The following is a 16,191-nucleotide window of genomic DNA, read 5'->3' as shown; positions in this document are numbered from 1 at the left end:
ATTATATCGTTACACAAAGTCGTGATAAACAAGAAAATCTTTTCCTCTCTTTCTTTGGTAGGAATTATACTTCTCTCGTTCATCAAGAACTTTTTATATCAGTACATGTCAAGCTTTTATTATTAGAGGCTGGAAACTATTATTAAGTGAGGCTAAACATGAAATCATTAATTTGCATTGAAGCTAATCAGCAGCTAAATGGTTTGATTAATTATTTAATCATGAAGAAGAAGACAAGGGCTACAGAAAAGTGTCTGAAATGGTAAATATACTTTAAAACTGTTCTAACCGATGGTTTTGACTGCTCCTGATCAATTGGGATCTCAAAACTAATCTAATCTAGCATTAAGCCCACAAATCTAGTTTGTGAATCTTTCTTCCATATATCACCCCCCAATAAATCAGGTCACGTGACTCCTTCACATTAATCGCCTTTTGAACCAACCACCCGATCAAACCGTTTCTCTTCAGCCCAAACCCCCACAAAAACAGCTAAAACTTCCATGACTGTTCCGGCCACCGGAATCGGCACCAGCACCGCTGACTCACCTCACCGGACACCTCGCCGTGGATGATCCTCTCTTCTCTCCATTTCTATACTTACAATTCACACGCCAAAACCCTAAAACCCCAGAAATTGGTAGTATCTCGGGAGGTGAAAATGAAGGACCGGTTGCCGTCTTCCTACGGCGCTGTCTATGTTCCTCCGCACCACCGCCTCCGCTCCGTCATTTCCAAAACCGGCACTCCTACTGCTCCTCCCACGTCTCCTCCTCGTGCTATTCATTCCAAGCCGGCGTTAACCAACAGTGATGATAAACACAGCTCATTTGTAAATTCTAGAAACAATACTTATCTGCCTCCTCACCATTTTCACCAGCAGCTTAAGAAGAAAAGCTCGACTGATGACGTGTCATCGGAAGGCTCCGACCGTGACATTGATCTCCCTGTTCATCCAGTAAATCTCGAATTTGCTTAGCTTTTACATAAATGATAGTTTTGTTTAGTTTGTAGTCATGATTAATGTGCTTATTGTTATTGATTCTGTTGTGAAGTTGACGGATTGGGAACAAGTTTATTAATTTTTTTTTGGTGGAACTTACTATGTGGTATGTAATTTATAGCTTCACATTTTGGTTGCTTTTCCCCATTGTAAAGGCTGAGCTGGTTCTCTAGAAAATTTTTTAATATTTTTGCTGGATATATGGGCAATGGTGAAAATTGATTAGCAGTCAAGTTGAATGTTTATCAGGTGACTGAAGTCGAGTTAATTGGTGATTTCTTTCATATTGTCAGTGGATGTATAGCTGCATGAATAAGCATCTAATTGAAGGGAAAAAGGAAAAGGAATTTTTTTGGAGTCAAATTACAGGCGATAATATAATTATACCTTAACTATTAGTGATTCATTAGCATGTTAAAAATCTTAATTTTCAGACTTGATAGGAAATGGTGTTTACTGCTGTTGTCGTTTTCATGTTACGGATTTATGTTAACATAATCTGCTTGAAGGAGTCTTGATGAAGTATTATTCTTTGGTATTCATCATGTCTTGTCAACGTGAAGTTCTCTATTTTCAGTTTTGCAAGCTGTCATTGTGGCTCTCTCTTTTTGTTTAACTTCTGGGATATTTTTTTAAAATTCTTTGATTATCCATTATTGGAGAGTTCTAATGAATTTTGCAAGGGTGAGTTCTGCTTAGTGTTCCCGTTGGCACATAAGGCTGGTTGGCATGTTTGCTACTTCATCACGGTGTCCTCATATTGCATAGATTTTCTCAATTAATTGTTTAAAGTCTGAGTTAAGAAAAGGCTTTCATGAGCATAAAAGCAATGCAGTTCTCCTCACAAAAACATTATAATTAAGTGTTCCAAAAAGGTTCCAATAATCTGAAGCCATCCAAGATGGTGTGGTGCAATTTAGCATTTAGATTAGTGTCTAAGAATTCATTTGATTGGTTCTGGGATGTTTTGTCTAAATTTTTCTTTATTTATATATTCCTCATTTATTACCATTTACCATTTAGTGTATCCTGGGTCAATTAAACTATTGCTTCTCTCATTTTCTTCGAGATGTAAAGTTCTATTGAGTGTGTTCGACAGCAATAGATGCAACGTAGGATGCCAGTTAGTTGTACAAGTAGTTAAATTTGTAGTACTTCTTTGACAGATTGAAAGGGTAGGTATTGGTGCGCCTTTTGTGTGCAACATGCATTCAAAAAATGAAATAGACTTGTCTGTATTGAGTTTTGTGACTGCTCAACTTACGATTTTAGCTGAGTAATATTAGACTTCTTATGTATATGAGGAGGGAATGATGCGTTTGTTTCTTCTTAAAGCTTATATATGATAATTTCCAGGGTGGTTCCTCTTTTGATAATATTGATTCTTGGAAGTGGAAGCTAACCACTCTTCTGCGAAACAAGGATAAGCAAGAAGTAGTATCAAGGGAGAAAAAGGATAGGCGTGATTATGAAGATATAGCAGCTCTGGCAAGCCAAATGGGTTTGTATAGGTATCTTCAACTTCATAGGATCAGCTTTACTTATGTCTCAACATACTTTTGGCATGCAATCTCGACATGTGATTGTCTTTTGCAGCCATCTGTATGCTAAAGTGGTTGTTGTCAGCAAGGCTCCCCTGCCGAACTACAGGTTTGATCTGGATGACAAGCGTCCTCAGAGAGAGGTATGTTTAAGCTCATAAAGCTTTATGTGTACCCTCGCTTAAGTGCATGCTTGATGGTTTGATATATATTTGTGCAATTAGTTTTGTTTCATTTGGTCTTACAAACATGTTGGCTTTCGTTGTTCTTTCAATTTATTCATTTAGATTGTCTACCTTTTGGATGCAACTGGCTTTTCCCTCCTATTTTGAGTCATATCAATTTCCTCGATGTGAGTAGGTTTAATCATTGCCAACTGAGTTAAAAAGGTGCTTGCTGTTGCCATGGCCTCATTAGAATTCTTGCTTACGAAGAATGTTCTTCCTTTACCATTTCATTTACTCCCTCTTCTACTTTCACCTTTGGAAGTTACTAAATTTCTGGATCAACAAATTTATCACAGGTGATCTTGCATCCAGGGATACTGAGAAGCGTGGACTACTATTTGCGAGAGTACATGTCCCAAAAGCCTAAGGGCATGGATATGTTTTCAAGGTCAAGCAGTAATGGTAGTATTGCCACTGATGAGGGGCTTTTTGAGCAACCAGAACCATTCTCACATAATAAGGCTGCCATGAAGAAAATTATTTCACGGAGAAGTTTGCAGATGCACACTGAGCGGCAAACCTGGCAGGTTCAAGAACCTTTCAAATCTAGAAAGCATGATATCCCTCTTTCATGACTAAAAAGTGGAATTATTGGGATATTTGCTGTTTCAAGAAAGCAACTTGCTTGCTGTCCTGTATTTTTATTTCAATTCAGCTGTGTTTGCACTTAAAAATTATCCCAGAGTCATAGCTTATATGGCCAAGTTGCATAAAACACATTTGAAGGAGGTGCACAATGGTGCATAGTTACATTCAATTAGAGAGCGTGAGTTTTCATAACACAGGGATGTTACTTCTCAACCTAGTGGTCTCTCATTTTCATGTTGGAAGGGCTCTAGAGTTCTTGTTGAATGGCTGGAGAAGCATATTGGCATTTGCAAGATTTTGAGAACTTTTTTTTCTATTTGGTGTTTGCATGTTACCCGGGGCATGGTTCCTTGGGCCTAAGTGCCAAATATAAACTTAGAGAAAGACAAGTGCACATAAACACGGTGATGGAACTTTAATAGCAGTTGCATAGTTTCACAAAAAACATTATGTGGTTGATAGCTTTGCCATTTCAGATATGTGGTATAAACAGGCAAAAGTGTCAGCGATATATGGCAGAGGGTAAGTAGTTAAGATAGGAATACTGTAAAAAGGATCAGCAGTTGGGTATAGTTCATTGGGCAAATAGAGATAATAATTGCAGAATTAAGATGGGCCAATTATGGGTACTGGGAGGGAAGAGAAAGCTCAATAAAGGTAATGATGCTAACTGAAGAAGTCATCATTTTAGGTGTCCTATGGCTTCTTATTCTGGAAAACTTCATTGGAGTAGACAAGCTTTCGTATCACATTACAGAATCACTTGGAGAAGAAGAAATTAGCAAAAAGAGTCAAAATAAACCAACTGAATTGTGAGTTTGGCGAGTTGAAACCAAAAAATTGGTGCTGTGAAGGGAACTATCAATGGGGTAGCAACTTAAGTGAATGCTTAATGTGAAATGGATCAATTTCCATATTCTGGTTCTTCTGATACAATTTTAGCATTGAGGGGCTTTGTTCGCAACTTTTGCGCTGCATTTTGTCCCTCTTAGTACATAACCATGCACATTTTTTTCCTTCTGGCCTCTTGTTTGTTTTTCATTTCTCCTTTGTTCAAACAGCAGTATATTGCTGATTTATCTCGAACTACATTTTTTTGTCATTCGAGAAAAATTTATTTCTTAACACTTGTTGATTTTTTCATCTTTTAATTCTCTTCTTAAAGTAGAAGGTTGTGACTGCCCTTGTGATTAACTGTTGGAGCTTTAGGCCTAGTAATATCTCACCAGAGTGTGGAAATATCATTCACCTGACTGGTTAGGTTCTTAATAATGCCAGTAAGATAGCAGTCCCTGATGAGATCTTCCGTTGGTGAGATGCACCACTAGTTTTAGTTCTTATCAGCTGTTGCAGTAGCATGTATGGCTTGGAATGTAGTATCTGACATGCTATTTGTGCTGCTTATTGAGGTTGATTACACTCTCTTTGAGTTGATGTAGCTTCTCCATTGGCTTGGGGATCCAAGAAATCCTTCTTGATGCTTGTGTGAAGTTTCAAGTTCATAGAGTTTCTGTTCTCTGTTATGGTGTTCTCATACGCATTGCTTATTTAGCTATCGAGTATTTAAGGCTTAATGCAGAGTCTGGAGCTATGCAGAACGTTTAAACTTTTCAGTTTCTTGTTTAATTGAAAGAAAAGTGAGGTGTAATTGTAGTTATAATGCTTTTTGGTTTTGATAGGAATCTCAACAAGGCCAGAAGATAATGGAATTTCGCAGGAGTCTTCCTGCTTACAAGGAAAAGGATGCAATATTAAGTGCCATTGCAAATAACCAGGTAGTGGAAATGCTAATTTTGACCTTACTGATTGCCTGCCAAGAGTCAAAGACCTTTGAGAATTATGCATATTTCTAAATTTTCTGGACCATTAGACAAAATATTTTTAGCTACATCTTTCATCCTCTCCTCTTTTGCATCAAAATCAGTTTATTTGTCATCTGTCCATTAGATTAAGCTAAAAATTTTTCAGACTTTCTTTCCACTCTATTCTGCCCTTACCAATATGCTAATCAAATTGCAGTTTGGTATGAGTTCTTAAACAGTCCAGGAAAGATGTTCTGACAAGAAAGTTTTTCTTGCTTTCTAATATTTTGGTGCATAAGTTGTATTATGGCCTTGCTGATACTAGCCAAACCCCAAGGGCTACACATTTTCTAGAGAGAGAGTTTTATTAATTCAACTTCTGAAACTTTGATAGGGGTCTCTTGCACCCATTTCTTCCTGTTATTGATGCTTAAATGTCTTTTTTGTTTCTTTTCTTTTTCTTTTTGTTGGAGAATGCATGCAAATTATTCTTATTGGTGGAGGGAAGATATAATGCCCCAGTTAGTATTGAAAAGCTTGGCTGGGATTATTCTCCAGTGCATTTCGTGATAACAATATATTAAAAAACTCTTCCTTTGTGCATCTGTTTTTATTGTTATTAGCTATATATTAGCGTAGCTTTGTGAAATATTTATAGATATTTAAGTCTTCATAAATTTGTTCCAACAAGAACAAGCAAGCGCACACACACACCAAAAAAAAGGAATAAAAAAAGATAGATATTGAGACAATGGGACTTTAAATTAGTTTTGAACATTATGGGAATCTTTCAGTTTTTCACTTGGAAGCTTTTCTTCTATAAGTAGATTGAAATATTTTCTCTGGTTATTATAACTTATTTCATTGAAGATGAGAAAACATTTGTTGTCTATAGGTGGTTATAATCTCTGGTGAAACTGGTTGTGGAAAGACAACACAGATTCCACAGTACATTTTGGAGTCTGAGATTGAGGCTACTCGTGGTGCAATGTGCAATATCATATGCACTCAACCTCGAAGAATATCTGCAATGTCTGTATCTGAAAGAGTCGCTGCAGAGAGGGGAGAATTGTTGGGTGAAACAGTAAGTCCCGATATTTCCAAATGTTCAGTATAGCCAGGGATGAGTTTGCAGACATGTAAAGTGACCTAAATATCTGATGTATATTCTCAGGTTGGTTATAAAGTCCGATTAGAAGGTGTGAAAGGAAGGGATACTCACCTCCTTTTTTGCACAACAGGCATCTTGTTAAGAAGGTTATTGGTAGATAGGAACTTAAAAGGTGTATCACATGTTATTGTTGATGAGGTCCATGAACGTGGAATGAATGAAGGTAAAATCTTGTCTTTACAGAGATCGTACCATCAGATCTCATTAAGGAAAGTTTCTAACTTCTAGTTATTCTTGATTTCAGATTTCCTGCTTATAGTTTTAAAAGATCTACTTCCTCATCGACCAGAATTGAGGCTGATTTTGATGAGTGCAACAATGGATGCAGAGCTCTTCTCGTCATACTTTGGCAGGGCTCCTATGGTCCACATTCCAGTGAGCATACACTGCATCTTGCACTTATAAGGAAATTATGGTTTATCTTGACTGGCTAAATTTTCTTTCAGATCACTTCATTTAATTTCTTTTTGTGGGTTTCCTTTCTTTTTTCTTTTATTTATTTATTTATTTATTTTGTTTGTTTTCTTGTGTGTGTGAATAAGACTTGCGTGGTTTTGTGCATATTTCAACTCGTTTTGTTTGATTTGTGTTCAAGAGTTACAATTGTATAGCTTGTAAATCAGCTGGTGCCTGGTGTTGAATTTTTTCTGAAATTCATGAAGGCTTTGATGTTAGGAAAATTTTTAAGATGATGCCCCTTTAGTGAAATGTTTTACCTACTACAGTTCCGGTAAAAGAATCTGGTCATCAAACACATTTCTCATCCAAATTTGTTTTTTGGAGCTTATGGTTCCTCCAATGATTTTCATGTTTTCAATTTTAATTTTTTATTTTAGCGTCCCAGTTTGACGTTTAACTTGCTTTTTCAACTTTCACATTGAAAATCATGCCAAGGCAATGCAGAACATTTAATATGGGACTTGGATTATTTACCATTTAGTCATTGTAGGCCTTGTTAAGACCATGGTTATCATGGATTATGTGTGAGAAATTGGAGTTAGTCTGAGTTTGTGTGGTTTTACTGGTCTTGGTGTTCAGTCAGAAAAGATGGAAAAGATATATAGTTTTGCAACGCTATAACAGTTTTTCTTGTGAAACAAATGGATGAATAATTTGTGCAATCAGTGGAACCCCAAGTGAAATTTGTTATCAACTTGTGTTTATCTAGGGCTTCACGTATCCTGTACGAACTCATTTTCTGGAGAACATTTTGGAAATGACGGGATACAGGTTAACACCATACAATCAAATTGATGATTATGGTCTGGAGAAATTATGGAAAATGAACAAGCAAGCTCCAAGAAAGAGGAAAAGCCAAATTGCTTCTGCTGTTGAGGTATTGTAAGTTACTATTACTTCCACATCATTCTAAGTTTGTCATTCTCTTGCTGACATGCTTTGCATGTTTGGTAAATGTAATCAGGATGCACTTAGAGCAGCTGACTTTGAGGATTATAGCCCACTGACACGGGAGTCCTTGTCTTGTTGGAACCCTGATTGCATTGGGTTCAACCTTATAGAGCATCTTCTGGATTATATATGTCAAAATGAAAGGCCTGGTGCTGTGTTAGTTTTTATGACTGGTTGGGATGACATAAGTGCATTGAAAGAAAAGCTCCAGGGCCATCAAATAATAGGAGATCCAAACCAGGTTCTGCTGTTGACCTGCCATGGTTCTATGGCTAGTTCCGAACAGGTGATTTCAAAGTATACAAATTTTTTGCTTCTTGGGTTTCTCATTTTATAAAGTTGTGTTAAAATGAGCACATCTGTTGGTAATGTTTGTCATTCCACCAAAACTTAGCAGATGCCTTGGCATTTGTCTATTGTAGCTGTAGATTCCTGGTGATCAGGAGTCTAGGAAAATATAAATATACACGTAAACCCATCTCAGTGATGGAAGATAGATCAATGAGAAATTATGAAGTAATTTAAATTGAAGTATTTGCTTAAAGAAAAGGTGCGAGGATTAGACGGTTGAATGATACGAAATTTCTTTCCTGAGTTTTCTGCCACCGTCCTGCCACTGACAAGTGCCGGTCATTACCCTACTTCTCCAAAGGTGACCCACCCGTGGAAACATTGGTTTCACCTGTGGCCCACCAGAGATGCTCTAAGAGTTGAGTTTCCTTTCAGTTGCTTTAGCCGAAGCTGCGTTAGATGCTCCTTTTCTGGCATAATAATCAGCAGCAACGATATTTTTGTCAATTTGACACTCTTAAGATGGTTTCTGTCATCTAGATTTAAAAATAACACAGAACATTTTATATCAGATGTGCAACATGTTGTTTCTTCCTTTTTTCCGGTGCAGTTAAATGTTTGGATGAGCTTTTTTTTTTTTTTATGCTCATATCTGTTTCGAAGTGTTGTTGTTTGCTTTGACTTCTATTTGTTTAATCAAGCTGATTCTGACAAGCAGCCATGGAGGTGCATTTCGAAGTAGCTTTGCCTGTTTGAAAAATTATATTAAACCAAAGCTTCATCTTTCTGAATTGCTTGTTGGATGACTGCTTTTAAGGTGCCTGAGAGAAGTTGAAATATCAAGAAGGAAACATGAGTTCCAAATATTTCTTTATCTTGAAGCATTTTAACAGGTTGTAGTGTCAATAGTTCAACATTTAGGCCGTAACATGTATCTCAGAGAAACTTTAGTAGTCTTATATTTTTTTGCTTTCAGCTTTATGTGCAGAGTAATAAATTTTACCATTTGAAGTTAATTATGAGACATCCAATTCTAGTGATTTATGCTTTTGATCTTGGATGCCTGCAGAATTTAATTTTTAACAAAGCTGAAGATGGAGTAAGAAAGATTATCTTAGCTACTAATATTGCTGAAACCAGTATCACAATTGATGATGTTGTATTTGTGATCGACTGTGGAAAGGCAAAGGAGACATCATATGATGCATTAAATAACACTCCTTGCTTGCTTCCTTCCTGGATCTCTAAAGTTTCAGCCAAACAAGTGAGTACTTTTCTTTTTGGATAGTTTATTTCATGTGGTAGCCTTGCTGGCATTATTTTGTGATCTTGTTGCCCTCAAAAGTTGATTTTTCTCCTTTGGCTTTTTAACCATGAGCATAACATTTGCGAGGATGTAGCCTCAGGGCATTGTCATGTTCAGGCAAATAATAAAAGGACCAATATTTTTTCCCTTCAAAGACTTGATCAGATCTCTTGTTTGGCCGACAATGAACAACAGATACATACTACTGTGATATAAACTTAGGGCATTGCGATGTTGGGAAAATGAAAAAAAATATAGAGGAATAAAAAATCTGATCTTAGTGACTATGTGGGATTGAGAATGAAATATTTAATGACCATATCATTTACTTGAATATAAGAGAGCTTTAAGATACAGGTGTCGCAGTATCGAGATCATTGTTTTGATGAAAAGGTAAATATCAAAGGGTTATTGTTGTTTCAGGAATGTTTAATTACTAGACACATATGACAGGGAAGGGGCAGCTGTTACAAAATCATTGTGCAGTTTTGAGGTTTTATGAAAAAGAATGTAGTTGATGTCAACAGCATTTAACTGGCAGTTTAGGTATACATAAAATCATGAAAATTTTTGGGTTAACATAAGCTTGTAGGAATTTGAAAAAATTCTTTGTAGTTATGGGAGGAGGTATTGTAGTTTAGTTTAACTTACCCTTAACTTTAGGTCTTTGTATCATATGGGCAAGTCCTTCACAAGAAAAGTAAGGCAATAAAAATTGACAGTTTTTTCTTATTCTATGATGTTAGTCCAGCAAATTTTTATTTTGGAACAAGTAGTATTGATCATAGTCAGGTGGGTGATGATAAATTGCTTCCGTAATTCTGCTAGGTTTGCATGCAGAAAAGAATTTCCTTCCAAAAATCTTATCATAGCCCTTCTATGATGCTAATTTGGAAATTTGAGGGGGAATTTGGAAATTTGAGGGGGTTCCTATAGCACTCTTATGAGTGATATACTGCTCTTAAGTTTTGATTTCTATATTGACTACCCCATTATCTTATTGGTTCATGGAATTTCAGAGAAGAGGAAGAGCTGGACGTGTACAACCAGGAGAATGTTACCGTCTTTATCCCAGATGTGTATATGATGCTTTTGCAGATTATCAGTTGCCAGAGATATTGAGAACACCTCTGCAGTCACTTTGTTTGCAAATCAAAAGTCTAAAACTCGGTAGTATTTCAGAGTTCCTTTCTAGAGCTCTGCAGTCACCAGAGTTACTAGCGGTAATACTACGAAGTATACCTTTCATTTTGTTCTTATCACTTGTGTAATGTGGAGCCTCTTCTTTTGCAATATTTCCAGTTGGTTCCTTTAGCAACATGGGCACTTGACCTCCCAGCACACAAATTGTTAAATTCCAACATTACTAACTAATTCTTTTTCCTGAATTTGCTACAGGTGCAAAATGCTATCGAGTATTTGAAGGTTATTGGGGCTTTAGATGAGAATGAAAACCTGACTGTTTTAGGTATTTGTTCATTGTGTGTTCCATCGCCAGCCTGTGTTTTGTTTATTAATCATGGATATCAGCAGATCAACATTTAGTATAGATTCTGATATTGTGTTTCATCATTTTCTGGACAGGGCGCTACTTAACTATGCTTCCCATGGAGCCTAAATTTGGGAAGATGCTAGTACTTGGTGCCATCTTTTATTGTCTGGACCCTATATTAACTATTGTTGCTGGTCTAAGTGTCCGTGATCCTTTCTTAAGCCCTTTAGACAAAAAAGATGTAAGTCAAGCTTTCTTTTCCTTATATAGATTCTTTCTGCTTGTCACATGTAACAGTTGGTCTTTCTTCTATTCTACTCCTACAAATATTATTTTGATCTCCAAAATGTCCTAAAGACCTGGTGCTATATCCAGTCTACCAGTGTGGTGGTTTTCCTGCCCTTGCATATCCTTTCCAGTTAAATCATCCAGTTAATTTGTAGAACTGCTAATATTTTGTGCAATAGTTATGATTTTAGTCATGTACATCAAACAAGGATAAGCAGGAGTTGCTGATGGCATTATTTGGATGGTCAGATGGTTAACAGAAGCATGTGACCAGTTGCTTAATGTTATTTTCTGCTGTCAAACCTCTAGTCCATCCAAAAACATGTTTACATTGCTGTGATCTGCTGATGATCTGGTTCCAGCAACCTTACTTTGCACTGTATTTCTGTATTAATCTTTTCCATATAATCAGATGTAAGTGAAATAAAACAATTCTTGTATTGCACCTTGTATGGGGGCCACATGATTTCTTGGGTGAAATGTTGTTGGCAGTTAATGCCACTATCATTTTCCCTGAAGCAGTTACCTTGTTTTCATTTTGTCTGTCTTCAACCAGCTTCTACCCTTCTTTCTTAAACAATCATTTGACTTATTACGAAATTGGGGAATCCAGCAACGCTAAAAATATAAAACAGAAAGGCATATCAGGATTAAGGGAAAAAGAAAGTGATCCTGTACATTAGGTTATCTTGTTAAGATAGACTGTTTATCTTGTTAAGATAAACCGATCCCATACATTAGGTTATACTGCTCGTTAAACAAGGGCTCTCCAGGCATTTTGTGGATCATTGGCTACCAAAAGAGTGAACTATTGCTTGCAAATGCATTTCCAAATGGAGAATATCAGACTAATTACTGCAAAACTTTGAATTCTATCAAAATTAGGTTCCACATCTTAATCTCAACACATAAATAACCTGACATTTTCTGTCTGCTTGTGATCATGTCACTTCATATCTGTTATAGGGGTTACATGGACTTTTAAAAGTCTAATTGATGAAAGAAGAACCTGGTTTGCACCTGTTGCTCCATTGCCCCTCTGCTGTGTCCATATTCGTGTATGTGTGAATGAAAACTTGGTATAAATTGGATTTTCTGCTCCTCGTTGATGCTCTTTTAAGTCTGTGTCTTAGTGCATAAGCAATAATTTTCCCTTTAATTAGAGGACATTGTGGGGGATAATTAGTGCCAGTAATTTATGTGTCAAAATCACTGAGAGTAACAAGTTAGACTCACCATTAATGTTAAGGATCATTATCGAAATAGCATTTGAGGTAAAATACTGGTGTTTCTGAAAATGTATGTTTTGATGCTAAGGTGACATTGTTAACATTGCAGATGAGATGTTGCCAGTTCATAAAGTGCAAAAGAAAAATCATTGGCAAGGCTTAATTTGAAAGTACTAGGCACTTCACTGTCAAGCTTCTACTGGCATTAACTTCTAAGTACTTGGATTTAGGATTTTAAGCACAAGTGGAAGTTCCTTTGGCAATCTGTGAGCAGTTATGTGTGATCAAGCTGATTTGCATTATTAACAGGCATTTTGAGATATCTATGTTAATGAACTGTTTCATAAAATGGCTTTTTTATTCTCAGCTAGCAGAAGCTGCAAAAGCACAGTTTTCTCAAGACTACAGTGACCACCTTGCCCTTGTTAGGGCATATGACGGATGGAAAGATTCTGAAATGGACCTAGCTGGATACGAGTACTGCTGGAAGAATTTTCTGTCAGCACAGTCGATGAAAGCAATTGATTCTCTTAGAAAAGAGTTCTACTTGTTGCTCAAGGATACAGGCCTTGTTGATAGCAACTCCACCACCTACAACACCTGGAGTTATGACGAGCATCTCCTCAGGGCAGTTATTTGCTATGGGTTGTATCCAGGAATTTGTTCTGTTGTGGTAAGCCATGCTCTTGTTGGAGGTTCTGTATATAGTTTCTTATGGCCTTTGGTTTCTTGGTGCATCAGTAATAATGCTTATATAATATGAACATAATATTGACCTTTTGTGTTTGAATGAACTGAATCGTGCTACAAGACACCGCTAACTGTAGCATCACGTTTTTTAATATGATTAGTGAATTAGTTTACGTATATACTGACATCGTGGAAATCTTGCTTGTTATAGATTTTTGTGTAGACCTTGCTTGTTATATTTCTGATTGCTTGCACAAATTTCATTACAGCCAAATGAAAAGTCGTTCTCATTCAAAACAATGGAAGATGGTCAGGTGCTTCTATACTCTGTAAGTGTTCATCCTCTACCTCCTTGTTTTCAAATTCTAGAAGTGGTGTTGGCTAATTTTTGTTTCAACTTTATTCAGAACTCAGTCAATGGACGTGAATCTAGAATACCATATCCATGGCTAGTTTTCAATGAGAAGATCAAGGTGAACTCTATTTTTCTTCGGGATTCAACAGCCGTGTCTGATTCAGTACTCCTCCTTTTCGGTGGAAGTGTCTTGAAAGGGGACATGGTGAGTTCATTCATTTAAGCATATATATTCTGCCTTAACAAACCCTCTTGCCTTAAGACCACACATCTCTTTAGCTGCAAAACTAAGGTCCAAGAAGAATTAAAGAGAGAGAGGGAGAAGAAGGATATCAGGCTTTCGTTGTTGCTGCTTGTTTTGAGATTATAGCTTCGTTATGCATTTGATGTGTAATGTGAAATTGTGTTCTTCTTTTTGACAGGATGGACACATAAAAATGCTTGGTGGATACCTGGAGTTCTTTATGAGCCCTAGTGTAGCTGAAATGTACCAAAGCTTAAGGAGAGAACTCGAGGAGTTAATTCAGACCAAAGTATGTCGAATAGTGAAAGAAAGTTTTGTCATGCCTGAATGTTGCTCCTATCCTATTTCATTGCAGATTTTTGTTTTCTGTGATTGTCTGTAACGATTTTTACCTAGTATTGCTGCATTTTTTTGTTCCCTACGACTCTTGGTTGCTTAGTGTTTCATAAGTGTAATCACTTGTAAACAGTGTACTAAAACTAATGAAGTTCATCTACAGCTCCTAAATCCTAGAATGGACATACACTCCCATCATGCGCTCCTATCAGCAATTAGATTGTTGATCACTGAGGATCAAGGTGATGGCAGATTTGTATTCAATCGGCAGGTTCTACAACCCCCAAAACCATCTGCTGTGGCAGTAGCAGCACCACCAACCTTGATGTCTAGGACAGAAAGTGGCCCTGGAGGTGATAATTCAAAGAGTCAACTACAAACATTGCTGACACGAGCAGGATATGCAGCACCCATCTACAAGACCAAGCAAGAGAAGAATAATCAGTTTCTAGCAACAGTTGAATTTAATGGAGTGCAAATAATGGGCCACCCTTGTAACAACAAGAAACAAGCAGAAAAAGATGCAGCAGCTGAGGCTCTCGAGTGGCTGTTGGAAGGACACCAGAGAGGTCATGATTATATTGAACAAATGTCCTTGTTTCTCAAAAAAAGCAAGAAAGAGCACAGATAACGTTGGTGTTGTCATAGAATGAACAGAAGTAAGCTGCCATATTGCAAGATCACGATGATGAAGCATGGAAGTGTTGCTTCTAAGTGCATGCCTTGCAGGCTTACGGAGTACGGATTCTGCTCTTGCACCAAGGAGCTTATCCATTGACAGGTAGATAAAAGGTTGTCAATGTGAAGTTTGTTTATGGCAAGAGCTATTGGGTCGGTATATCCAGGCACAGAGATGCAAGTGTTGGTCAGATATGCAGCCGCTCCTGGATGTGGATGGATTGGCAGATAGACGAAGTTGTAGAAATTAGGCTAGAGGATTAATTGTTATTATGAAGTGGCAACGAGGTCAGGAGCCTTTGTGCTTCTACCAAGCAAGCACTTTGAGATGATCCCGATGAAAATATGCATGATAGCATATGGAGAGATCTCTGAAAACCGGGCTAGTGTATTCCTTTAGTGCTTAATGATCACGTTGATGCTTGTTGTACCTAATGTTCTGTTGTAAGATCATCATCATAATCCGATGGGTCATCATTTTCCTTTCAGTCTCCAATCACCTGTATTGTGAAGGTTTTTTCTTAGTGTTTGCTTTACGATTGCTGGCAACCGACCGTTTTAAGTCATAAACCATGTACCTATTCCTCAATCAACAACACATAAGCGGGGCACGCGCAGGCCTGCTTGATAACCTGGAAAACTTTCTGAAGTCTAAATTTCGGGTACAAGAAAACAGACACTGCAGAGTTGAAGGTTGCCGTCATAGTTAATTCTTGTGGAAGAGAAGAGTCTGAGTTTGTTTGGACAAAGATAATTTGATTTGCAAAATTTATTCTCACAAATTCCAATCACCTTTTTATCTTCCCAATCACCTTTATATCTCACATACATCACATCACAAAAATTGCTACAGTAAATATCTTAAATCATCCAAATAAACTCTATCCAAACTGTCTCTCTCTCTATCTCTCTTCTTCTTCCTTTTTTTTTTTTTTTTTTTTAAAGGGGTGGGGGGTGGGTCAAGCCTGCGTGGTTTTTCTTGTATTCATTGAATTAGAGCATCAAAAGTTACAGTTGGATTATCATAGGCGCCTTATATGCACTTTCCTTGTGCGCCATATCTTTAGTTGTTGATTGAGCGAAAAATGCTGCAGTTCCAAGTTATTTTTCTTCTGAGACAAATACGCCTGCGAATCTGTGAACGTGTGTGCATGAAAATTAGTAAGTTGTTGGACCACCTCCAGAAGATTGTGACACTGTTCCCAAATCAAATGAAATAAAAAATCAGGAGTGTCCTCGAAATGCGACATTGATCTGACTGTCGGGGATCATCTATGTGATTAGGTAAATAATGTTGAGAGAAATGGAATCTAACCATACGAGATTGGGACAGCTTGGGAAACTCTGTTCCTCCTTGTCTTGAATCCTTAACTGAGAAATGCGTTGTTAATTAGTCTCAATCTTTGCTGCGCATGAAAAGGCAAAATTTAAGTCTGTAGGGTCGGCAAATGGCCAAATGCTGTGCTCCTGTTCACAAAATGAGGGCCTTAATATGTTCATAATGGTGGTGGGGAAAAGAAGAGATATAAAGGCTTCAAGT

The 16,191-nt window shown here is 37.2% G+C and overlaps 1 protein-coding gene across 1 annotated transcript; it reads left to right on the top strand.

The window, feature by feature from the left end:
* Positions 1 to 428: 428 nt before the first annotated feature.
* Positions 429 to 15,139, top strand: LOC113754391 (DExH-box ATP-dependent RNA helicase DExH5, mitochondrial). The gene is made up of 19 exons (XM_027298792.1): positions 429 to 958; positions 2,360 to 2,514; positions 2,600 to 2,687; positions 3,068 to 3,298; positions 5,039 to 5,134; positions 6,057 to 6,245; positions 6,336 to 6,495; positions 6,577 to 6,707; positions 7,501 to 7,668; positions 7,756 to 8,028; positions 9,103 to 9,297; positions 10,359 to 10,562; positions 10,738 to 10,807; positions 10,924 to 11,072; positions 12,716 to 13,021; positions 13,308 to 13,367; positions 13,446 to 13,598; positions 13,816 to 13,926; positions 14,137 to 15,139. Exons 1-19 carry the CDS (start codon positions 572 to 574, stop codon positions 14,602 to 14,604), a joined length of 3,594 nt encoding a protein of 1,197 aa, XP_027154593.1. The 5' UTR covers positions 429 to 571; the 3' UTR covers positions 14,605 to 15,139.
* The last annotated feature ends 1,052 nt before the right edge of the window (positions 15,140 to 16,191 follow it).

This window comes from Coffea eugenioides, chromosome 11 (assembly GCF_003713205.1).
Source record: "Coffea eugenioides isolate CCC68of chromosome 11, Ceug_1.0, whole genome shotgun sequence".
Taxonomy (NCBI): Eukaryota; Viridiplantae; Streptophyta; class Magnoliopsida; order Gentianales; family Rubiaceae; genus Coffea; species Coffea eugenioides.
Note: the sequence above shows the minus strand (reverse complement) of the source record. Positions and strands in the feature narration are given on the sequence as shown.

Coding starts and splice junctions, on each gene's coding strand:
- LOC113754391 (XM_027298792.1), top strand. CDS start 572: ATGATCCTCTCTTCTCTCCATTTCTATACTTACAATTCACACGCCAAA. Junction 6,496..6,576: donor TGAACGTGGAATGAATGAAG/GTAAAATCTTGT, acceptor TCTTGATTTCAG/ATTTCCTGCTTATAGTTTTA. Junction 10,563..10,737: donor AGTCACCAGAGTTACTAGCG/GTAATACTACGA, acceptor AATTTGCTACAG/GTGCAAAATGCTATCGAGTA.